Source organism: Acanthaster planci, linkage group LG14 (genome assembly GCF_054643075.1).
Source record: "Acanthaster planci isolate LZ-2023a linkage group LG14, COTS_SCS, whole genome shotgun sequence".
Taxonomy (NCBI): Eukaryota; Metazoa; Echinodermata; class Asteroidea; order Valvatida; family Acanthasteridae; genus Acanthaster; species Acanthaster planci.
The window spans coordinates 13,295,547-13,322,360 of NC_141790.1; the positions used below are offsets into that span (position 1 = coordinate 13,295,547).

At 40.4% G+C, this 26,814-nt stretch overlaps 1 protein-coding gene and 1 long non-coding RNA gene across 2 annotated transcripts in view; one reads left to right on the forward strand and one right to left on the reverse strand.

The window, feature by feature from the left end:
* Positions 1-26,814, forward strand: part of LOC110981680 (uncharacterized) — a 39,494-nt gene that overhangs the window by 9,109 nt on the left and 3,571 nt on the right. Inside the window, exon 3 of the long non-coding RNA XR_015427711.1 lies at positions 6,946-7,059. This is a non-coding gene — a long non-coding RNA (uncharacterized LOC110981680). The remainder of the gene's footprint in view (positions 1-6,945; positions 7,060-26,814) is intronic.
* LOC110981679 (uncharacterized) lies at positions 2,291-25,898 on the reverse strand. Its single transcript, XM_022239464.2, has 2 exons — positions 25,518-25,898; positions 2,291-4,271 (listed from the first exon to the last, which is right to left on the reverse strand). Exons 1-2 carry the CDS (start codon positions 25,683-25,685, stop codon positions 3,696-3,698), a joined length of 744 nt encoding a protein of 247 aa, XP_022095156.1. The 5' UTR covers positions 25,686-25,898; the 3' UTR covers positions 2,291-3,695.

Genomic DNA, 26,814 nt, shown 5'->3' on the forward strand with positions numbered 1-26,814 from the left:
GAATAATTAATTGAAGGAGCTCGTGTAGACGAACAATCGAACCTTTGGGAGGTTCGTGTTCTCTTATTATTTGTTGCACTGCACGATTTATCGATTCCTTTAATTCCGTGATTCGACAATTTAAAAAGGTGCCTTTAATTTAAAAGAAAAAAACAGCCAGTTCGTGCGATATTTTGAATGCTTTTGATTCGGAATTCAGGAACATATCCTCGTGATTTCAACGAAGGATTATTGAGACAAAATAACTTTTCATCATTCCCAACTCAAATCAGTAAATCGACGGACAAAATTCTGCTTACACCATATTATGAGCACTCAAAGAAGATCGGGTATTAAATTAAAAATAAATCCAACCACGTCTTGGTTTCAGCTTACGGTATGTCTCAAATCGTACAAAAGTTTGGACTGTTTTTTCTGTAAACCATTAAAAACGTTGAGTTCAAAGGTTTAACTAGTCTACGTTTAAGTTTTGATTTAAGAGAGTGGAAAAGCTTCCTTCCAGTACGTAAGATAAGCCTAAATGTTTCATGTCCGCTCTATTCACGCATTGAATGTTTCTCTTGAAGAAAATGTGACTTGCAGGCCTCTCTAGATTGACCATCAGGGAATTCAACACACGGCTCCTTTTTCAGTTGGTAAACTACTTTCCATTTTTCTAAATGACATTGCAATAAATTCCAATTACCCTTGGGCGGGACAGCTTGTCTTTCCCTCCGTTCCCTAGAAACCTTCTGGGAAGTTGATGACATCACGTCGTCTCTTGCTCCTTCAAAGTCTAATAGCTAGTTCAATTGAAAAAAATTAATCCACATGCCAATTCATTCGTGTAGATTCAGTTAATCTAAGTTTGACGCCCACGAGCTAACAGAAAAGAACAAAGGAACAAAGACTGGAACTTTTGGGTATTGTGGTGTTTATGATTCGTCCATTAGGGACTTCAACGCATCAGACGGTCTGGAGTTAATCTGGCAAGATTTTTACATAACTGTGAAATCTATCTTCTGAGGATATCTTCTCGCATGCATTATTTAAACTCATACAAATGGATTTGTAGGACCACTTAAGTGCGCTTCGTCTTTATGACATACCGTAAGTAGTTAAATATTTCAGAAACATGTTTTCGTAGCGTATTCAACAGAGTATAGAACTGTTCCAAAGTTGAATAAACTAAACAACAGAAGTTCAGATAGTCATAGCAGCGTTGTCGACATTATAAGTTTGCTTGTTTGTTTTTCTAGCTTCCTCCATCCAGCAATTGCAGTTGTTGCACTGTCGTACAGGCCTGAGGATCCATGCGTTTCATTATGGGACAAAAAAAATCACATTTCGTTTACGTCAGAACAACCACAAGTGCTAATCCAGCAAGACAAACGTACCTAACAGGCGCAGATGCCACCCTGCTGAGCTCAACTGGCCCTCGATGCCCTACCAAGACGTAAACACATTCCTCCTCATCCCTTCCGAACGTCTCGCTCTCCTTAATTCGATCCTAGTTTTTCACTCGTTGGCTCATGGTCAGGTGTCTGACTCAAGATTGCATTGACGGCTATACCTCGGATCGAGTTTCCGGCCTGCCATCCCACAGTCTAATTGCTGGCGGTTCTTCGGAAATACTTTTGTCCAATTCCATCTGCGTGTTTCACCGCCCCCAAACTAAATCAACGCATCTTAAGCCTTTTAAGACTAGATAGATGTTGAGCTCATCGATGGTATGTGCATGGATGGCTCTTGACAAGAGTCACCCAGACAAGCTTATCAGCCTTTGCTATATATTGCTTCAGTCTCTGTTTGCATTTCTTTGCTTTGTGTAATGACGCTGCTTTGCTTGGCTCTAAGCTCTTTAAGTTGTCAAAAACAGGTGTCCATGTCTAGGAAATTACTCAGCTTGAATCTTGGGCTGTTCCGATGACAACATTCTGTTTAGGTGTAAAATGAATTTGGATATACCAATATTCAAAGATGAGTTGCTGGAACAAAATCACACTTCTCACCGATGGAATAAAAAGTAACAATGTTCACTGATTTGTATTATCGATCTGTATTATCTGTATCATCGAAACATGTTTATGTTTCCGGACTCGTAGAATTAATTATGATTTCAAGAGAAGCAACTGACCTAGACATCGACATGACTTTCCATTGCATTAACTACAGTATCAACTGAAAATTTGAGATAATCTCTGACTCCGTTCAGTACTTATCTCGGTTAGTCCCTGTTCCCACAGCTCATCTTGTCGTGTGAACGAAATAAGACTGCTATGAATACTGAGAGATACACTAAACTCAATGCTTTATAGACCGTTCGTCAGAATCGATTTTTATTAACCAAATTTTAATATCCGTTTCGGTTTAAATTTCACACTATTGGCTTTACTTCACCTGCTTCAATGAAATGAATGCATTATGTTCTTATCACCAATTGTGTTTATTTAGCAAACTAAAAGGACAGAGACTGTCGTCAATGAAAGGATAATTAATTTTGTACATTTCCACAACAATCTATAAGTGAATAAGACACAGCTTAGTTCTACAGTTTGGACTAACTATTTCGACTTCACTGGAATGTATTTAATTGGTCAACTTATTTGTGCCTATCAAGCACAAAGTCACTTTCAACGAGCCAGTCAAATTCATAAAAGAATTTCTATCAGTATTTATTTCGATATTGTATCCGATTAATACAGTAAAGTAATGCGTGCAGAAGCTATAATGTGGTGACAAAATTAAAATCTTTTACTTTTATTTACAAATGTCATCAGTTGACCATCTGTGGCGGATATTGTGCTATTTTCCCATACTTTACACCTTTTTCGTTTAACCATCGATTTTGTTGCGGGAGGGATAAATTTGATCCTACAATGTGTAATGTAGGCCGTATGACCAAAGTGGTATCGTGGATAAAATGTTTAATATTGGTGGCGCACTGTGAAAGTTGTTGAATCTTTGACAAGTTCAGCGGGCTGCCTATCGTAGATATTAAAAACTGTCAAAATGTGTGCCACATTGATTTTGATACTTCAAACGAATCCTACCTGAATTAACATTTATTAAAAGGCCTGATTCATACGACTATCCAAACTTATTTCACCAGTAGTTGCTTATCAGACCGGAAGTTTGAAGTGAGATTCAAAACCACAACTTCATGTAGGCGTTATTTCAGGTGAATTATGTTAGACACTTAGAAAAATGAAAGTACATATTCATTTTGCTGTACTACATTATTTGTGGCAGAAATCTGAGTGGCAGTCACTCTGGAAATACCGGTAAAGGGCAATGTGAAGTTGTTGGCACAAATGTTGCAGGTTTGTGATTGTTTACATTTTCTGTATACAGTGCAAAAAACCGAGAATGTGCAAAGAAAACTGCACGCATACCACTGTGTTACACATTGTGTTTGTAACAGGCACTGTGTCATTCACAATCAACCGTAGTTAAGCTAGGTATGGTGGGAATAAATGCCCGAGTAAAACTATGTAGACAAGAAATGATCCAGTACTGTCAATGGTAATTAGTAAAATTAGAGTTTAATAGTCCACAGTCTTGTAAATATGATCCCTCTCCTTTCGAACGGCATATCAGCCTATTCGGGTTGAGAAGGGATTTGAAAATATTAATCTAAACCCCATAGCAAGAGTCTTCTTAGCACAGCAATCATTAGCTCTAACGTCCTTATTAAAGTGTCTGTTTATTTTCTCTTAATCATCACTCCGTAGTTGACTTAATATGTCGCTGACTGCTGCGTCAGTACCATCTTCACGCTTGCCAAAGGGTAGCCCGCTGTGGTATCCCCTTCGATCCATTGTTGTACCTTCTTCCTCGATACCCGAACGCTTCCCGAAAGGCAGCCCGCTGTGGTATCCCCTTCGATCCATTGTTGCACCTTCTTCCTCGCTACCCGAACGCTTCCCGAAAGGCAGGGCGCTGTGATACCCGCGCTTACCGAACGGCAGTGCACTGTGTATCCGTTTGTCGAACATCAGGGCCGAGTTGAATCCCCTCCTCTCCATCAGTGCATCTCGCTCTGCCTCTTCCTCCTCACGTTTCCCGAAGGGTAGGGCCGAGTGTATTCCCCGTCTATCCATGGCTGTTCTCTTGCCGAAAGGTAGGGCTGTGTGTATTCCCCGTCTGTCCATGGCTGTTCTCTTGCCGAAGGGTAAGCCAGAGTGGAAAGCTCTTCTCTCGACGACTTCGCTGTCGGAATCGTCGGCCCGCTTACCGAAAGCCAACGCCGAGTGGCGTATTGGTGAGTCGGCTGGTCGTTTAGCTCCTGTCTGAAAATAAACAAAAGAGCCAGCAATTACCGCTCAACCTCGAGATGCAGCGGACAAGTGTGCAAAGTGAGCAAAAACCCACATTTCGTCTGGACAATCTTGTTTTAGTAACCCATCTTTTGTAGCATCGTCTGCGTTAAGGCTGTACTGAGCGAGGAACAAGAGCCAAGGAATGTCCACTACAGCAGGGAGGCTGTTTTACTGTGCTAATTGGAATCCATAAAAGGTCGTCATTGGACAATGAGAAAAGGCAAATTGGCCCATTCCTTAACACTGCGTAATGTCTTGTTTCATGTTGCAGTCATAACTCTGTTTTGGGGTTTTTTGATATGTACAAGTATTTCTCAGACTATTAGTTGGTGGAAAAGTAGACAGAACCGACATGACGGTATTTTCCTTTCTAAATTAGTGGAATAGAATATGAGGCGATGACTCCGTGTGAACTGGCTTCTCTTTGTCTCGTCTCATACTTTTCGAAATTCCGCCTGCATTCGATTAAAATTAACTCACTGCATTCGATCGATCGGCTTCACACGCATTTGGGCAAAGACTCCAGCTGCGATTCTAAAGTGTCAAAGTTCAACTATAGGCGGACTTAACTTCCTTGTTGGATGGGATTGTCTGTTTTTCTTGACAGACTTGACCCCATAGAAGTTTTTTTTTTCATTTCAGTGGATGTGATTTAATCAATTGCTGCATCGTCCTTTATATTAAAAGAAATAAACAGACGTTCATCAACGCCAGCTTTGTCCGGGAACAGAACCATTGAGAATGAAAAATGGTGATGGTCTTCAACAAACATTAATGAATATGACATATAAGTCTGTGTGATAATATAATCCTCAACGACAATTAACATGACTGATAAAAATGTAACGAAATAAATCAAATGAATTATATTAAAGTTTTCATGCTGGTCATTCTCTCTGAAAAATAACAATAAAACTCAGTCCCAAATCTTTCCCAACACCTATATTAACCGGGGAATGACCATTCGTAATTTCTTTACTGTGAAAAAAATTTAGAAATTGCTTTATGCAATGAAGTGTTTTCCTATTGTAAGAATGAGTCGATCCGTTCTTTTGAAACACTGTTCCATTGACGTTTGATTAGGTACCATTCTTCGTGTAATCAGCATTGACGTCAGTACTTAGTTCGCGCGTCCATTATAAGTATGACGTCATCAAATTTCATTCCTCTACAGAAACTGTTTACATTTGGAATGCTGTAGCTATGGTACCTAGTTTTAATTTTTTGGATTCTAATTGCTAAATGAGTAATGGTTTCTGTAGTCGTAAGTGTAATACTTTCCACAGAGATGGTAAGGAAATTATTAGTGTGCTAATCATTTTTTTTTGCTAGGTATGCTTTTCTTCGTGTAAAATTAACTTCAAGTTGAATATAGTTTCGATATGTTCACACAGCAATGCAGTTTAACTTATCGTGATGTCTGGACTTGCCTCTGGACGAGTCATTTTCTCTAAGATGTGAGGCCTGTGTACAAACACCACCAGATACCCTCCATCCGGGGAGGCAATTTTAAAATCAGCAAAATTTTTGTTGACCTTAAGTTTACTCTAGGCCCAAGGTCAAGGGGTTATAATATGCGTTATTAATATGTCATGTTATTAGTAATCCTCATCACACCACCTAAATAGTGGCTCTGTACATCAGTTACCAAACGTAAGCTACGCATGCTTTAAGGTTGTCAATGAGATATCTCAAACTCTCTTTCAAAACCTGTTATGCAATGATTCCTCATCCTCAGAGGCATGAAGGGTCGGATTCTAAGACACACCGGCCTATAACCGGAACCTCTCCCATCTCAATGGTCCTCCTCACACTTTCTTGCCGCTTGACTTGTTCATGGCTCCTTTGCTGATGGAACTCAGTCTGTTTTTTTATCAGTGATGTTGAATAGCGTCCATACTAGGAAGGAAATGGAGTAATCACGCCCCCGGCTGGTTGTGTGAAGATTACGCCCTTTAATGGCATCACTTCTCAAAGAGACTAGACAGTCTGAATTACGCTCCATTTAAAGAAAAATGTTACATGCTGCATTTTTACACGTACGCAGAAGATTCTGTTAGCATCCAAGAAAGTTACTTTAGGTTATTGTGTTTTGCAAAATGTGCCTCTATAATATAGCAATGAGTTGACACTGATTAATTAATTTTATAATTTTCAGCCATTGAGCGCTAAAGGGGAAAAACAAATTATCGGACATAAAAGGTCCTTGTATTAGATTGTTGTAGGTTAAAAAGACATCTATAACGATACAGTAGATGACGGAGTCCCTTTGCATTCCGTTTTCTAGCGTAAAAAAGTTTTGAAATTTGCATTGTTCTTGAGGGTGTATAATCATCAGTCCAATTTACCATTTGGAAAAGCTATTACATAGTTTTATTTGAATTCTAAAAAAGTGAGTTTTGAAAACAACAGCAACTGATACATTTTCCAAAGATGATGCTGACAGTGTGTATAGACCTATTCACTAATAAATTCATAATTATGCACGCATGCGCACAAATGACCATGGCGGTAAGAAGTGTGAGCGGACCATTGAAAACGTACAGGGGTGCGATTTTGATTTCTGGAAATTTAGAAAATGTTACAAATACAATTCATCAAGGGAAATTTCTGCCATTTTTTATAAAACTTCTTTTACTTTCAGATTGGAGTGCGCCAAAACGGGATTGAAGAGTTCCAATCCTTGCCACGATTTTTCAGTCAAGTCTACGACAGCAAGAAAGACGACAGTAGCGATGATATCGGCGAACGAAAGTCGGTGAGTTCCACCTTAAGACATCGTACATCCATCACGATGGGCCTACCTCATTCTCTACATTCAGTCTATCCTGCCGCAGGCCCTTCAACCAAGCACAAGCCTGATCCTATCTTGATCAAATTTGTAACGCCAGGGATCAGCAGTCGTTAATGGTGTTATTACTCAGTGTCTGTTCGCTGAAATCGATAGAACACGCTTAATCCTACCTGTTGAAGCTGATTTTTCTTCCTCTTTTTCTTCCCGCGCAAGAGGAATACCTATAAAATCTTATCATGCCTTTATCCCCCGACGACCGTTTCCCATTTTTAAGTCGCTCCTGCTATCTGGTGATGTCCAGCACCCATGTTGACTTGAATATTATATTATGGGTGAATGTGTCTTAATAGGTCCGCAACCGTTTTTGGATTTCAAGAATAAATCAAATTTGGTTTTTTTTAAATAAATGACGACTTTAAAATTATGGGAGCAAGATTGCTGAATAAAGTAAGGCATAAAATAATTCTAAATCAAAATTATCTTAGATCTTTACTCTTCTGTAGCATGCAACAGCCGTCAGAAGCTTTGACATGGAATCGGCAGAGGTGAATTATAAAGCGCTGAAGATAAAGGTTGGGCATGCCGAATATTGTCCCAATATTGATAGATAACTTGTTGGAAAGTCATACCATCTCCTAGATTACTGGATAAAAGCTGGGAAGACCGCTAGAAATCCGAGCCTTTCCATAAGTGCCGTTTGTGATAAACACTTGTGCAGCGTGTGACATGAACTAAGCGTAGTTCATTAGATGGGAAGCATGATACGACTAGAACGCAAGAGTATGCTGACATTCTCTTTGTCGTTTTGGTGAGATGTCTGTTCCAGCTGGCTTGAATTTCAAGTGCATGCTTTTCGCAATCTTTATTTGGCAGTGAAATGGGTTTTCTTTACTACAATGGGTTTTTGTTTCGTTGCATTGTGTTTTGCTTTCGCGTGATACTTTTAAATTCTTCAACTAGGGGTTTGGATGATACAAATACTCTGTATTGATTCATTCTTTGCTTTAATCTACAGCAGTAGGTTTTGTAAATTCAGGTAAGAAAGATGATTCTGGTTAAGTATCTTAATTTTGTAAGGATGTGTGAACTTTAACTGGCAACGACCTTCGGAATATGGAAATATTAAATCTCTTTAAGCGCTTAATATTAACCCCACAAAGTACTGACGGGGGCACATGGTACCCCTCTGCTATGCACAACAGCATTACCAATTTGTTATATTGCCCGCAGGTTAATAGGCGTTAAGAGCAATGAAAATACCAGAGTCGTGAAAAGTACGCGCATGAATTGCACCCCATACTGCTCAATGTCAACACTTGGAGATGAGCGCCTCAGGTTAACTGTCGCACTTGGTAAGTTAACCAGCTATCTTCACAGTGGTAGAAGAGTGGTTGCAAGTGACAGATGTTGCCAGGGTTATGGTGCATTTGCAGGTATTTGTTTAAACGGTGTGTGATCTACTTTTTTTGATTGGTGAGGCAGGGCGGCGGGACGGGTAAGGCGCCCTCAATGGTTTTTACGTAAAGTACGACCATTAACATTTGCATTTGAAATCTGATGATACGATTTGTCAACCACGAATAAGAAACTATCAATATAAATCTCAAGTCTTCAAAAGACTTGTACCTGGTACAACAACAACAACGACTTACTACTAAAATAAAAGACTCGCAGAAAATCGAAGCGAATGCTGCGTTCATTTAAATATCATAGGAAAAGCTTCCTGTCGTTTGTTAGACACAGACATCCGCTTGATGTTAGAGCTCGACTAACCAGGGCTTCGATCTTGAAGCTTCTTGAATGGCAGGAGTCAACTCTAATTCATACAAAAAGGGAAAATCGACCACGTATAATTTTCCTTTTAGGAGATTATAAAGCCACGAATTGCTAACCTTCTGAGCATTATCAGCTCGCATTTGGTACCAAAACCATCGGTCGTCGCGAGTAACGTAAGTCACATGCTTCCACTTGCATGGCTCATATAAGGCGAGGTTAATGGCAATCCTCCTCCGGTTTATCTCCGGTCTGCCTTCGTTATCAACCGTTAATTGACTACAAATTCAGATATTTGGCAAACAACGACTGAGAATAACATCTGTGGCCTCATGTTGACTATGAAATGTCAACCGTCAGTACTTCGGAAAAACACCAACACAAGTAAAATCGACATCAACATGTTGGGCCACAGCGTGAAAGATGTTTCTGATTCTTTCCCTTGCAGAACACCCAACCCATTCTACAGTATTGCAAATTACCTTAAACATCTTTGCTTTCGTGTGCAAACAGTTTTCATTAAAATCGTTTTAATTTACTTTCCAATTATTGCACACATTTGTCCCGAGGATGTTTCGCTTTTTATTCAGTTTCCTTTAGTTTGCGCTAAATCGCACCAGGTTTGCTAATGATTGATGCAACCAGATATCACTTTAACGAAATATTAAAGGCAAAAAACATTATTGACAATCTCTAGCGAATGGCATAGCTGGACATATTTATTGGAGCGTTAAATTAACCAGATATAAAATGACTGAATTTAATATCATCAGTGTTTTTTAAATGGGAATCTTTTATATATCGTAATGCTGTCATTATTCAAATATGCAAATTATAAGTGTTGCCACATATCCCCAACGTAAAAACGTACGTAATCTTATATTACCCGGTCAACTGTTTTCCCAATAGCCTGACATCATTACCTGCGATATGCCCGCATTGCCTGGCCCGTGTAAGCATATCCTTCGCAGAGTTCAGCACTCTTTAGATTACATGTTAGAAGAAAAGATTGTGAAGAGAAGAGAGTTCTTTGATAACGTATCACTGAAACCAAGGCACAAAGCCAGCAGTGGTCTTATCAGTTGCTAAGTACTCACTCTTCTTTCCTGCATTACTGCCACTGGGTAGGTGAATGGACCCAAGCGATGTAATATCGGGCACGTGTTTAGGAAAGTGGGTGGAAATCTTAATTGTAACGTTGTAATTCAGTCATTTAATATCCTAATTACTTAGACTTCCTCATCTCAAAAAAATGACAGTTAATAGTTTCTTTATTTTACCACTTATTTGTTCCTTTCTTACTAATTTGTCATGAAAAAATAATTTAATTTTGATTCGGACAGTGACTCTAACTTATTTTGTTGGAACAAAATAGTGAGCCCTAAAACAACATTTGATCTGAGAGACACTTGGATCTAAAAAGTACGGAAATGCATTCCAAATATCACGACAACATGAAATTGAAGATGATACCTAAGGGAACTACAACAGATATCCGTATCCAAAGGATTGGAACTTATACTGTTTCCTTGTGGAAGTTAAACTTTTAGTGAGGTTTTTACTTTTTTTAACCGCCAGTCAGCTTATCGTAGTTCAACAAGCGTCATACTGACGTCACTACTTTGTTTATATGTTATCACCTTTCTCGAATACTTGCATGAAAAGCAGATCCTCGTTAACTAATTAACAGCTGCTGTGAAGGCTAGTGCCTCGAGTGGAAAAGAATCATTCCAACTCTTAATATTAAAATTGAAAATAATTACTATTACATTTTATGTGTACAGTAAGTCTACAGACCTTTCAATCTTACAATTTAAGGGGTTTTCTGCTTGTTAAATATTGGAGTTTGGGAGAGTGCTAACGGTGCCTTTTCTACGTTGGTCAATCCATTTAGATTCGTATCGGTACCACTTTTGCCTGTTGTCAGAATGTTCTCATAGTTTTTCTACACTGTGAAACTAATCGCAGGGTAGGCTGTCTGCACTGACAAATCGTCTCCGAAGACACAGCATGATTATTTGTATTAAATCAGCATGAATTCAGCTACCCAAAAAATTTAAACAGAACAAAAAGTTCACGAAAGGGAGAAGTAACCCTATCATAGCGATAATAGGAGGCAAAGACGTTGCAGCTCAAACTTTGAGATTGACAGAGTGTATAGTTCACCATAAGAAGTATACGACGAAGCCGTTTAAAATACGTTCAAGCTGGCAGAAATTGATAGGACGTGAAGAGCACATCTCACCGTTATGAACTGACTTCGCCCACGCGTGCATGGTTGGGGGTGGTACGTGTACCAGGTCTGAATCTCATTTCAATCAGGTTTTTTTTTTTCAGTGCCCGCCAGAGTCAACACTCCTTTGCCATGAACATCCTAGTCCGACAAGACCACTGGTATCTTATCATTCCAGGCCAAACGCCTTGATACATTCATGGTAACTTTTTCCATTTTACAGAAAATGAGGGCAGTGTTATTCCAGAAAATATCAGATTGATGTTTCAGGGAAACCTTAGCCGTTGTGCCTGGGGGCGCCCCGTATTGTAAGTGACTCCTTATCTCTCAAGTATACAGTGTGAATGATCAGCATGACACTATATGAAAGCTAGCGTGATACAGATTAATAACATTGGGGGTAGGCTGAACAACACTCCTCTATAGTTCAATATCACAATTCCGGAAACTTAGAATGATCATTTAGTTTTTATAGTCTTGTGTTGTCTTTAATCTTTAGTCGGTACTTCGATTTGGACTTTGGAAGGGATGCAAGCTGTATGTATATACACTGTAAAAAGAGAAGGCGAGACGGGCACGGCGTGATGTGAAATTACAACGATTTTATGACCGAATGAATCGTAATTAAAGACGCTGTTCGTGTTGTATTGCTTCAGTGGGGTAATTACGTGAAAACATGGAGTCATTCCTGTAATAACTTGTAGCCTGCACTTGATGGGAAACTTGTATTATATGTCAATAAAGCAGGTGCACCATTTTAATGATACTGCTCAGTTGTTTGCAATCTAGCCCCAAAAGTGAATACTCAAAAGCAGTAGTACTCTCCTTAAATGTGTTTTCGTATAAAAGTGAATTAAAAAGGTAAAGTTCTTGATTTTGTTCTACGTGCGTGAAAACAAATAGTTAATTAAAATCAGAAAATAAGACAAGGACTTTTGCACAAATTGAGGAGGTTTCAGAATGCACAAAAACAACCAGGTGTGCTTGTGAAACCGGCCGAGCCGTAAATTAAGCGTGAAAAAACAACAAGGTGTGCTTGTGAAACCGAGCTGTAAATTAACGTGGATTGCTACTGTGCCAATCGATCACGACGCGAAGAAAAAAAAGGAAGAAAGGTCAAAGAATCCATTTGTATTCGGATGACACAGAAAACACAAGACGGCTAAGCGAGGTTCGAACTGTATATAATTTTTGACACATTCTTTGCCGAAACGTAATCCTTGGGTTTACTTTACGCACCATGACAGAAACAACCGAGACAGGATTAAGGATTTCTTGTCCTGTATGTTTTCTTGTCACTTTCAAACAGAGTGTCGTATATCTCCTTTCTTTGAGGAAGAACTGTTGGCCAGCGGCGAAGTTGTGATAGTCTTTCTCAGTCTTGCGAATCACTAGCTGCATGCATTCACCTACGTGAAATTGGTAAAGCCAAACATGTACGTTTGCGATTTGATATTCTCTCTTTCACTGTCGGTGACAAAAGTGGAGAAGGCGACGAAGGCTACTTCCAATGACTCTGTGCTTCCTTTCTCAAGCTCTGTAGGTCTAGTCTATTCCGTCAAATCGGTAGATACTCCGTAGGATTTGAATTATTGGTACAAAATCATTGTACACACTGACAAGAAAGGTCTGGTAAAACTGCGAGAACCCTTAATGGCCGTCTACATAGTCTTTCGGCAGGGAATGTCTGCTCCAAGCCTTAGCAGGGGAACTTTTCCTTTTCTGCTCATTCAGAAAACGGACTAAGCCTGCACTTTCAGAGATCTTTGTTCTTGCTCTTGTTCAAGCTTGGTACATCTCATAAAGAACGTTCCCAAAATGTCAGTTTAATTCTTCTTTCGCCCTAAGAGAGGATTTCAGAAAGGAAGAAGTGTAAGCAGTATCAGCGGCTGTTGTACCAGCCTCCTATGGCACCTTACAGAAACTTTGATTTAATTTAGGTATATTCATACAGAGGCTTCATTTCGAGCCTTCACCCGTACTACTCCACAGCGTTAAACGACAAAGACGAAGTCCAAACAAAGAACGCCTTGCCAGAAAGCGAAATTTGGCTTTCATTTCTAACTTCAGGAAATATGGATGTAGGGTGATCGAGAGTCTTATCAACTTGTAAATCATGCTTTGCATAATCGTTCTATTAAAATCGCTTCCTGCGGACACAAGTAATCCGCAATCACCGCTTATGTCGCCTGTAGGGGGAATGCCCTAATATCACACATCATTCCAGCTTGGAGACAGAAATCAAACTGTTGAAAATCATAAATCCAACCTCACGAAGTTGGTATCTTTGTCTTGAATTTCACACGGGTGTTTTTCACAATACTTAGTTCCTGTGCCTACAGCATCGATGCTAATCCTTCCGATGATTACGGCTTCAACTGTCGGTGATACAGTCCCGAGACTCATGGGGAGTCTCTCGTAGATGTTAATAAGTGAATAGAATGACCTCATGGTCGTGTTTCACCTAACCAATGTCCTCTTTAGCGACTTTCTCACCGTTTAGTCCAAGCAAAAGCTCAGTTCATGTCCTCAAATGCCAATTGAGTCAATATCCTAATCTAAATATAAACCACGCCTTAAACCTAAACTTAACGCGACCAGACAGAGATGCCTATCTAGCGACGAGCTAGTGACAAAACGTGCCTGTGAATGTGATGGCAAGCACTAAAATGCTTGAATGCCAATCAGAAAAAAAGAAATCCAGATGTATGGGATTATATCATTCTTAAGCATGGCTTTCTTGGGCAATTTTAGAAGGCTAAGACACACGTATATCGGTCTTTTTACCTCAGACCTTTAACAACCGAAATTGTCTTTCATGTCACGACACTTGTGAGCAAACTGACCACACCTTCTTGATTGAGCAATGGCATCCGCTTCTCCTAAATATATACTTCCCCGACGCTGTAATTTATCGAAACAGCGCGGCCGCTTGAACGGTGTCTCGGGACCTCTTGCATCTTTCTTCGTCTTCTTTTCTTCCTCCTGTGCTCACTCTATCCCTTATCAATTTCTTAAAAGCCTTTTGTAGTGCGTGCTCTCGACGTGCTAATAGCCGAAATGCGTCGCGTACGCTGAGCTGGAGTAAAGAGCAAACACAGTGTAAAAGACCACTTGTGTTGCCGAGGCTAGCGAGCCGCACGACCGGTGTCCATCAACCAGCCTGGTTCTCCTGGTTTACTGTTACATCCTTGTCTTTTTAAGGTGAGAGCAAACTTTTACCATGTATCGTAATGGCTGCTTGTTGAGACAGTAGGCGGAAGACAATTCGAAAACGGGTATACCACACTGCACGTGATGTCATGCTGAACGCGTACCCGAGCTGCAATATTATCTACATGCTAGGGAGTCTCTGCGATTTTTGGCGAACTATTTGGGCAATTATGCAACTGGAGCAAGGCCGTAAACAGCCCAATTAATGTCACATAAGCAATTAGTTGTCGTAGAAATGATTTCCATCGACCTCTACTCACATTCTCAGCAGCACTCAGAGATACGTGCAAATTGTAAAATCGATTCAGCATTAAATCTCTGAAAGGCGGCAGTTCTCAAATTATCCTTTCCAAATCTTGATTTATTCAAGCTTTCAACGTCGTGGGAGATTATTTTCCTCCATGAATGTCGTCAGTCATTTTAAGAGCTTGGCACTCGGTTGTGGTGTTTTTCGGTCTATTTGTGAATGACACTTGAAATATGTCATTTAACTCCTTTGGATGTGTATGCGTATTCTTTCTATCTTTTTTATCTGAGGGATGCGAACTTCTCCTAAGCAGTATTTTAGGAAAGCCCCCAAGTGTGCCCGTACGTCACTCATTCCGTATTCTACGTGAAATATTTACCCACTAAAGACATATCTTTGAACATTCTTTTATTGATTTCAGCCAGACCACGGTTGAGTACGCCTTCCAACCATATCCGCTTTCCATTGTCCTGCATTGTGGGATTTCTGAAACCGTCCCCTTCGCTTGCAGGTGGTTGTCAGGACTAATTTTCCCTTGACTAAAATCTTCTCATCCTTAAAGTCTTTCCTAGGAAAGAGAGAAATTGCACTGATTCCACAGATCCAAAAAGAGGGAAGGTTAATCAATACTAGAATACCTTAATGGGATTACTAAAGGTGAGTCATGACATCTTAGATGTATTACGTGTTCATTACAATCAAATCTTGTCATTCTTCCCCGTTTGGAGAGATGTAGCTCCAACAAAATCGACTAGACCTGCCATTCGTACAGCTGTAGTTGACATAAAACACGCCTCACTTGTTTTTCAACTGTGGATTTTCTTGTTGGTAAATTCGTAATAATTTTCTCGCTTTTCTTATTTTGTTAATCGACAACCGTGTATTCCTCAACTTCAGAGAATTTGGTCCGAGTGATTTATGATCAACAAAAAAAAAGCCACAAATTGATGTAAACGTAAGAGAACCAATAAGGACCCAATGATGCTTACGACAAGGAATAGAGTAATAGAGGAAGTTAAAATGTCTATCTTTATTAAACATGCTTCAAGATGGTCAAACGATTCGGATAAACTTTGCTCTTCATTGCCAGCACCGCGCGTTTTGCGACAAGGCGTATTTTTTCAACCACTAACGTACAACTCCAGCCCACTGGATGCAGGTGACCATTTACCTCAGTCGGGCGAACACCATTACAATTCACTTTATCTCATCATCCAAAGACTAATAAATGCATTGCATGTGAAAGCAAACTCTCTAACACGTCGATGTCTTCGTTTTACCTTCTGGCGTCTGGATTTAGTCTCACCGTCCGTGAACCGACTGCAAGCCAATCACTCTATTCAAAGGAACTCACTGTAACTTCTAGTATATTTACATGTGTAGCTTGACGGTGAGTTGAAGACAGAATTTGTATTCTGCAACAAAAGTCCTCCCAAAGCTTTCTATGAATATTTGGTGTATCGCATAAGTCGCTGTAGAGAGAGTTTCAATTTTAATTTAAAAAGGTGTAAACTTTTACTTTAGAAACGAAACGGAGCTCAAGGATTCTCTTGATATTTCCAAAAGGTATTTACAAAATAACAACTGAAAGCAGGTGAATACAAACAGTTAAGCGGTTCCTGCGTGTTTGTGTACGTAATACATACGGTTACATCGAGTGTATTTCCTTTTGCATTGGTAGGTTTTCGTCCAAGTATTTTCACTGTGTTTATAAAATGTACATTTTCTAATGATATAATGTATTTCTTAAAAAATTCGTACAGATTTGCACCTGCGCTGTCAAGTTTGTAAAGACATGTAGGGGCCTAGGAGTTGTCGCTCATAATTGTGAGTCTGTGTGGATGTTTATTTTATCGTAAATGTTCCAGAATGTTTTTCTGAGGTAAGCTGTTTCCTGTTTGGTTTCTTTGAGTTCATATCTCGTGACCTCACACATCTATCTGACCTGTCTGCGCTCTTCGAGAGGCTTCAGGGCTAAGAATATGCCGCCTGGAAAATTATTCCAAGATTTTTCATTTTAACGTACGCTCCAGTTGTTCAAGTCGCTTTGATATGCGCACACTTCTCGATAAACCTCTACTGTCTCTAGCAATCCGCATTTCCTGAATCGTTTTGAACTATTCGGCTACGTGTGTGTGGACTTTACATCTTTTGAACAGCAAAAGATTATGTGTCTTCATTCCAGCATAAAGATTTGGATGTCATTTTATTTTTACTAGAAATGCTCGGGTCATTTCATCCACGCAGATATATTAGCACCTCTCTATTTCACAAATAAACCAGAATAAGACTTTGGATCCACCTCAAATTCACGTGAGACCAAAACCCCATTCAGAACCTCCTTAACGCCATTAACCTCTAGATAACTCTTAAAACTTATGTCAAAAACAACTGATTTGATTCCGTGTTCGTACCGATCGGTAGTGTTTGATTTCGCAACCCAAACAAATGGTATGGGATGTTTACATTCGACCAACAAATTCAACGTGTTTTACGATTATGGTGATAAGACTTCAGTATGCGTCAGTGTGGTGACGGGTGCTACTAAGTGATAAATCTACAATGACCTCTACACGCCTTTTCGCCCATGCTCCAAGCGCCGAAAAGATCATTCAGCTTTAAATTATGGCAACCGGATACTTGTGTAAGGGTCCCAAATTGTGCAAATTACATCGACCTGCCTTGGCATTCCTAGTCGATACTGGCGGAATCGGTATCCCGCACTTTGCTTCATGCCGGCTGATGTTTCGTATTCGGTGGCCGATTATTTGTCCGTTTTAATATCAGGTGCGGTGTGGAATTAAACGCGACCGCAAGTAAAGTACAGTGCCTGCGCTGTGGGAGGTTTGTGCACATAATCTTGGAGTGGTATGCCCTCATGTGACAAAGTGAACATGCTTACCGAAGATTCACCTTCCCAGATTCAAACTGAGAGGAGTAAACATGTAACGAACGCGCAGTTGTCTTGGTTACTAGCCCTAAACTTTAGGGTAAAAAACACAAGGAAAAGTGCGAAGGTTGATTTTTTGGTTGATTTGATCGTTAGATCTGTGAGGAGGGAATTTTAAGAGGCAAATATTTGAAATAACGGTTTCAGGTTCAACGTGGCTTTTGCTGTAATTCAGTAACGTGCGCACTGGGTACATAAAGCGATGTACTGTACCTGTTACAGACTTGTTAAACCGGACAGCGGATACGCACACGGAAGCACACCGTTTGAGACGTCAGAAACGCATGAATTATCTGATAATGCGCCACACGCAGTTTAGTATCTCTCTGTAAATAACATGAATTATATGAGTCTTGATAACTCCTTGTCACGTAGGTTTGACAAAGTTACTGTCGTGATTACGATCGGACTCTTCAAAACTTTCGTGAGTTTGCATTTTGTGGAGAACATTGTAAAGCATCAGACAAGTTCTGAAGTGGTAACGTTTTACTCCGAGAGGAACATCCAGTATGGTTAAAAAGGGCGGAGGCGTCCTGGAAGGGAGTACAGAGCGATTGCCAAAAGGACAGAGTTTAGTTCCTTTGCAAAATATCTTAGTTGTTGGATAATTGGGTTCTGGTTCACCACTAACACGATACAGAAAAACGCACTCGTGTCCCCTCGCCGCCCTCAAACGATAACTGACAATATCTAAGCAGCAAGAATCAAGGTCTGCGCCTGAAACAACCTCTGTTATCGTTGTTTTTGAGCTTTAAAGTGCTCGAACTCATCCCCACTCTATTCCTAATAGCTCTTAATCTTGACACGAATGTGATATGATTGTATGTGATGGATCATTTGGTAGACTTCCCCCGAGGAAATACTATGCATGACGATAGTCGAGACCGTGACATAATATTGATATGTGCGTCCGTTTCGTTCGGTTATGCTTCGCTTTCATCGATCTATTTTATGAACCAGTCAGTGTGTGGCATCAATGCAATCCGTGCGTACTCATATTAGAGGCAAATTAGGGAGCAGGTCTTCAAAGAGCAATGTGATCCAAAGTTGGCAAAATTTAATTTGGCCGATGAAAGTATTTCACCGGTACTAATCACAGTAATTGGCAGATCGTTGTATAACCTTTACAGTATATGACAATGATACATCTACCTTTTAACTTTAGAATGACACTTTTAATTACTCGTACCCTGTCCCATCGTAAGCCCGAGTTTCCCAACCTGGGGATAATCAATAATGTTACCAAATACCAAAAATTGTTTAATTTGTTACTTGTTTTGCACCTGGCCGGCTAAGATCAAACAGCTTTCAATTCAATATTGGAGGCGCTCTAGCCTGTGAAGTAACTTATTGCTCCTCGTAAAAAAATTCAGTACCACATAAGTGGCAAATTGGGAGTCTTGAATGTACTGACCAACTCCTGATCATTCGGCCTCGCAGCTGCTCAAAGCTTTCAAAACATTTAAATTTTGTAATCTTCTGCCCTCCACAATTGCATTGGATTATTTTTTAGGGTTTTATATTGGAATGCATTCTAACCTGCATTCCTCGGAGCCGTTGGGGTTATTGATGGTATTAGATTCATACCCCACTAATTAATGACCAGTTGTATAGCTGCTTGATATAAAAGCAGAATGTTGTAAAAAGCCATAAATTCACGGGCACCCTGCCGTCTGGTTGACGACAGCAGCGATGTTTCATCATAAAGCTGGTAAAAAAACAACAGCTCTATATGCCTATATAATGGGTGTTTATTTCTGGTTCGGTTCAAGTCGACTATGGCTCAAAATGTACACAGTCGTGGGTTCAAATCCCGCCGAAGGAATTATGTTTCTCCACAGTCCGACAGAATGGTGACTCCTGGAGGCTTAGGGTACATTGCAAAGGGAACCTTTGCATAATTATGTCCACATAACACTGAGCGTCCACTGTATTTCATCTACCTGTGACTTGTATGTTATTTCACACATCTTTGCGGCCATGGAGAAGTTTATTCAGTCCTAGTGCTCACTTTCAATATCTAAATGTCATGAAGAATCTATTTCTTTCCGCTGTTGGGTGTATGGAACTTGATTTTCCGCAGTAAGTCAACCTTGTTATAACAATGTCGATAACGCGCAGATGAATGAATAGTGTGTTTTTCCTTTTATAAAGCCCTCGACACAGTTTTGAATTTCAACCGCTTAAATAAGTTTTATTTGTACTTTGCTATCCACTTGCTTTACAGTTGAATTTATCGTGGAGTGTTAAGGTATAAAAATAGAGTTGAATTCTGAACGCAAGTGCCCTACTTCGTGACTTCGTGACAAAAATCAGGGAGCTCAAATTTACCCAATCACGATGTGAATAGTGTCAACATTTAGAATTCTAATTTCAAACAGGGAATTTTGTTCGTCCGTCGAAGTCCCATATCTGTCTCAATCTTGTCTTTCAGTAAAGCGCGATTTATATAGCCCAGTTCAGTAAGAAGGCCGGCGTCAACAGTAAAAGATCAAAGTGTGCTCATTCCTGTGTCTTCATTTCAAGCATCTTATCTTGGTTTCTATTTCTCCTCAGGACACCTTAAGAATGCATGAGTTCGGTTCTCTTGAATCGCCGCCTGATAAGTTCTCGCATGAGATTCAATCAAACCGACACGATGATACGTACTGCCTTGCCTCGTTGGCGCGCGCGTAGGGGTGTCGTCACTGGCATTATCACACCAGAAATCTTTCCCGCCAAACTGCCAGCTGAAATCCGGCGTTGACACTAGCTAAGCTCCCGCGGAGTGATATTTGCTATCTTAATTGGAGTGGTTTGCCTTTTCATACTCTGGTTGGGGAACTGAAATAAGTTAATAAAAACGAGTTCTGTCGATCAACCTTATACTACATCCGTGAAATAATCCATCATTAAACACTCATGTTGATCATAGGAATGAACCGGGATTATCGATGATGAACGGTTTGCCTCATGTCAAACATAAATCAAGGCATTATACATCTGCGTGCTGATTCATTTATGAACGAGGTTGAGGGTATCATTGGTTTCTGTCAGCTTGTGTGTGTGACCGATGGACTTGCGTGGGAACCAGAATCATTTCATTTATTTGTTACATTTTAGTTGAAGCTGAGAAGAGAAGTTTTCTTCTCGTTCGCGAATAGGAAGCTGACTATCCCAACTTTAAAGACATCAAATCACTTTAAGGGAGTATTCACTCCCCACGTTGAGATGGTGTTAAACAGTGGCTTCTCATGTATTGGCTTTCAACCCATTTACATTTACTGTGATCGACGAAAATCTATTGTCAGTTCACAACTACAAAATAATAAAAGCCTTTGGTAGAGCTCAGTGAAACCGTTTCTTGGGGTTTTGGGCATTTTAAGTCCCTGACTTATTTAAAGCAGTTATGAATGCCAAAACCGTCTTTAGATGCATGCAGATACACATTAAAAAGGGTGACATTTATATACCCAAATACACTCCAAGTTGGTTTGGCATTTGATATCTCAGATGCATCGTACCTATAAGCGATTGGCCGAGGTTTGTAGGAGTTGGAACAGGAAGTCCAGAAGGCTACATGATAAAAATAATCACGCACCTGCGGCTGTGCCAGAATTAGATCTATCCTCTACTTTGGTTTCAGAAAATTGCTCATTACCGAAAATCTGTTCAATTTTAGTTGTGTATCCAATTAAATTTTAAATCAGTACCACACGTGAAGCGTCCCTTGACGACAAAGGAAGGTTAGATAACTCAGTGCTGAAACATCCGACGAAGGAAGTGAGTTTGTATTAAGACATCCTTGATTAGAACAAGTTGTGCGTGCTTGCCTGGTGGGCGAACGAGTCGCTAATGACTTCGACGGAATTCGCCGCTATTTTAGCCGGGAAATTCACCCATACTCACGGCTGATCTTTTGAAGACCGTGACCGTAACTCTCGCGGGATCAGTGCACAAAACCCCCTCCGTCTGCTGAAAATTATATTCCGGGTTAGGGTTCTGTTAATTTGGCTGTTAAATTGTTCTGGCTTCAGGGTGTGAGAGACATTACATTCACCCTCTGGGACTCGAATAGTTACTGAAGTTTTCGGGAGGAAGATTGCGAAGAGCGAAATTGATTCCTTAACTATTCGATTCTCTGACGATTTGCCTATTACTTATTTTGGTCCTGTCAAATTTTGCAGTACATCTGTTTGCTCCTTTATCGAGGAAAGGACACGGTGTAAACGATTAAACTGATACAAATTTTACCCAGCAAACTTGCGGACTAAATGTAACGTTGTCTGTTGTTACTGAGCCAAGACATCATGTGCCAGTCTCGAGATCTTCATGACATATTGACAGACTTTAAAAATGGCACGAAGTGCCAATGCTGCCAAGACTCATTTAAGACAAAATGTTGAAAGAGGGGGGCTTTGAAAAACCGGTGTCTCGAACCTTCATCTGTTCGGTGATGCTTTTTAACAAGAAGCGTTATGGCTGAAACTCGTGTTCCTATTTAAGAGAATTTAAGCAAAAATGCAGCTCAGGTTGGTGCAGTCAAAATATCGTGAGTCTTGCCGTTGTCTCATACTGCAAAATTCACTCCATGGGAATATCAACTTCTGTGTAATTTTTATGCAGCCATAAAATACTAACACCAGAACCTAAATTCCTTGCCTCTGGCCCTGCTCCACAAAAGATGTTGCAATCATGCACTTGTCCCATTGTTAATTGATATTATAAGAATCAATAGTGTAAATGAAATAAAATTGGACCGCACTGTAACAAGGACCACCGAAGTGACGAACAAAGAGCAATCGTCATCTTTACAAAATCCCTATTCTTCGGGAGGTCATACAGAGGAAGGAGACAGAGGAGATGTTTGTGAGCCGTCGCGAAGATTTCCCGACGGCGCAGTGTTTGCTTTTGAATCGGAGCGGGGCTAGGGGAGTGAATTATTGAGCAAGGCCATTCAGGGCTTGGCTTGGCCGCGGAATACGATAGCCTGGCCTGTTAACATACAACGTAACATCATCTGAGTAGTACGGCGACTATTGAGATGCGGCAGTCACTTCATGGTCGAGGATCATGTTGCTTCGCCCGCCGTACTCAACCCCCAACCCTTACTGTGAGATTCAATTCTCCCCATAACCAGAAAAGATCAGTTGTCGATCTAACCCCCGAACTTGTACATCACTACCGTTGAGATAAGTCGATTTCCCTCGTGTTGAATGAAAGCTGACTGCCTCGGAAATACTAGCCAATAGCTGTGCCCTGAGACAGAAACTATCAGAGAACTTAAAGTGGGAAACACTGAACATATCAGAGAAGGGTACTGTGAAGAACATATGAATGTTTGTGGAATTTTTACAATAAAATTTAAATGGGCAGTTCACCTTGAACTAATCCCATCCTTACGGAATAAAATGTTTCATTCAAAAGGCTTGACACGCATCTGGTTCCAACCAGATTCACATCGCACACTATTTTTATAAAGAGCAATTGGTTAAACGGTGAATGTTGCAAGTATACAGCGAAACGAGATGCAAAATTCAATTCTTGTTACTGGATAGATTAAAGAAACACGTTGACTTCAACTGGCCTTAATGCAGAAACCGCGCCTCTAATTTTGGAGGTTATGTTGCTCAGCTCACAAATAAATTGGGATTCTTCGACATTGGAATTTGACTGTTATCCTTATTCAATTCGACACAACATGACATGCACTCGACAAAAGGAAGTGATTTCGATACTTTGCAGGTGCTAAACACAAACTATATTTATAAGCACGGACATGAATGGTGAGCAAATGCCTATCACATGGTACAATTTCGTTTTTGCCAAAGCCACTGATGAGGGTTGGCTACAAACTTACCATGTCAAAGATGCCGTCCCATTGTGATGATGTTCGTACGCTTGAGTCGAGGCAAAATAATACATCTAATTTCAGTGAGTAATTTTCTGCTCCTTTTGCATTGAGCTAGAGAAGAATTAGAATTAACAAGACATATTCCGTTTTGTACTCCGAGCTAATTCGGAATACAAACAGGATTAATTTATCTTGGCAGTGTCGACGCACGCGCGAGTCCATGCGACAGTTTTGTAGTTGCATTCAAGCAGATGATAAAAACACAAAGATTCAACTTGAATGGTTGAATGAATGATTACCCTGCTTGCTGAAGAAAATGAATAGATTGGAACAAATTAGACATCCTTCAAGATACTCCACCCAACTGTTTCCTAAATTCAATGTACGTTTGCGTAACAGATCAACCTTTGATAACTGCCGTGGGATCGTCGTGTCTCAACGTAAACCAAGAGTTGTCCAGGGAGCGGTATCTAAAATAATGGTGTAATTTGCTTTCGGTTGAAAGACTTGCTAACATGTAACATGCATATTGTTTGAATTATCAAAGTGTCTGATAGGCCGAGAAGGCACCAAAAATAAACTAGATCGATCGGTGGTCGGTGATGACATTTTAATCTTAATTGATTCGGTCAACAAAACATCAAAACATAGATGTGTAAAATTATTGCCAAATTTTGCAGGTATTTAGCTCAGTATTGATATAGAAGGTAATTGTTTGCACTTTGGGCGATTTCGCTCAATCGTCTTTCAAATTATATCGAATAACCCCCTCAACCTAACCAAAACTAAACACTTCCAGTTAAAACTTGATGCCCAGTATTTTGGACCAGCTTTGTTTTACAGTTTCTATTGCATTTCCTTTCTTGCCTTTCCTGGAGATCGTCACTGAGTTTTGTTTTGATACATGACCTCCCTAAAAAATTCCTCAACGTTTCAATAAGATTTCTGCAATTTCCGTCAACTGTTCGTGGCATGATCGAGCGAAAACCATTACAAGGTGACAACAGTACTATGAAAAGGAAAATTATACCTCTTGATGTCCCTGGGAAAATGAGCATTGGTGATATACTCCAAGACGGAAGCATGCCTCTTAAAATGCCTGAATACAACCTGGAAGACGCAGACGCCTCGGCTAAGCAAACCAAACCATTTCTGACCAAATTTAACGACAAAGCTCAGCCCTCACGACATTATACTCGTTAAATACAAGACATGCCTACTGGGTCGGGGCTACTAAACCCTTCAAGCCACTTAATCCAGGGCAGACACGAGTTGTCCCCAGCACTCTGGATGTTAATGTAAATCTCAAACGCACCAATAAATCTTCCACGATTACTGGACAATCTTTCCTAATGGTAGGTTTTTGGTTGTATATGGTTTGCCCTCTTCACATTGCTCCCAAATACAGGTATTAGACTGTGTGCACCAAATTGACCTGATTTATCGTTAGTATTAACGGTAACAAATGTTGGAGCCGAAGTGTCCGGTAAGCTAATACCGTCTACTGTCGCCTGAAACAGCTTTATTAATGAATGGATTCATTTAATGGCGGGGGCATATTCCCCCCTCAAACACATGCGTCAATATTTCAGTACAAGTTTAAGGACGATTGTCGCCTTTTCCAACTTTACAATGGAGACCTGAACAGCTGACATTTACACTGAACATTTGCAAGAAATTTATGCGCATAAATGCACGCCCAAAATAACGCATTTCGTTGGTAGATGTGCCAGAGACTTGTATTCCCAACTGAAATGGTTGAAATCCATTACAGATTTTTAAGCATCAACGAAATAAAACCCTTCCCTACTTTCATATTTGTCCGCCTTTTCATCAGTCACGTCAATCTTCTCAATCATATTTGAAGATGTGAATTTAAGACAACGGCTGAATGAGGATAAAATAAAACAAAGGCAGTTGCAAGGTAAAAGGGTTTTTTCATACAGTGTGAGAAAATAATGTTTTATCTAATTTCAGTTGAAATTGCAGTTCGTGTATAACCTCCAAGAAGGATTCTAAAAGATTTACTCTTTGGTTATGACATTCTATCGACGATCAGGAACCTAGCACCAGTCCGACACTGTTTAACGTTGATCATACTCTTAAGCATCAGGGAAGGTTGTTATGATTATTTTTTCTTTCAAAACTCATGTTAACAGCAAGATCGACTTACCATTCTCTGTTCATTGGTTTCGGCAGAAGGACTTGCGCTGTCCGCTCGCACCCATACATTGCCCAGCATTGCGCGGTTGTACCCGCCAAAAGGCGAATATGCTTCGCTGATCCCAAGCGGACCTGCCACAACGAAGACCGCTACGGCAAGAAGAGGGTAAAACTTCATCTTGGTAAATGTACAGCGAAATGATAAAAGAAAATAGTCAGGGAACCCCCAGTAGTCAACCCCAGTCAAGCCGGCAGATCTGTCCCCGATGAAAGGCGAGAGGATGAAGACGGGCTGGCTGGCACTACCCTGCTGCGAGAAATGGAGCGAGACCAAGTGACATGCAGCGTGTCAAGTGGCTACTTTTGAGTAAGTGGTATATTAGCCACTGCTCACAGTTTTTATTGAATCAATTTGCACTCCCCCGCACACGGCTGCGCGTCACCAGCAACGTTGCTATGTTGCCGCGCTGTGCCACTCTCCTCATTGGTCGCCGGATTTCTAACGTCACGCGCACACCACAGGTTACCTCACACCACGTGTTCTTTTCGGCGCATTTAGCTGTCCTTACACCATGTCTCATAAGTTTTGTTTTGTTTGTACGATTTGGCAATGGATTCTTGTGTCATACTGTTTGAAGAGATGAAAGGAAATATTATTTTAAACACATAGGCCTAATAAAGATGATGGGGTTTCTAATGACTGTGGAGCAGGCTACTGCATCGAAAGTAACAAACTTCCTAAAAGTAGCTTTGCCCTATAGGATCTAACCACATTGTGGAAGGCAATGCAGTTGTTTTGTAGGAAGCAACCCAAAACGCCAGAAATTGTGCTAATTTTGGAAACAACCTAAGAAGGCCTACTCACTTAGATTATCAGAGTCGACTGTAAGAAAGATAGGAAATGCGGGCAACCCTACTGGACTTGTCTGGGCGCGCTGTTGTATTAATTAACGCCAAACTGACGTCTTCACACAATTTCTTTAATCATGCATAAGTCACTTGTTGTTCACTTCGCCTTAAGTTTCTCCTAAGTGGTCTGGATGGGATCGGGGACTGCATAGGAAGGCAGGCGTACCTCTCTTTAATGGTGGAGGTGTTATAGGATTCGCCTTCAGGCGAACGCCTCTGCTCAACTGAGCGTGCGTAAATACTTGGATACATCTATCCTATTCCAAATACTAGTATTTTCACCTATGCGCATTTTAGAAAGCCGCGTCGTCACGGTTGCCTTTAAATCCCGCTACACAGAAATGGAGTTTTATATATGTTTACTTTCAGGGATCTGTATTTTCAAAATGAGATATATC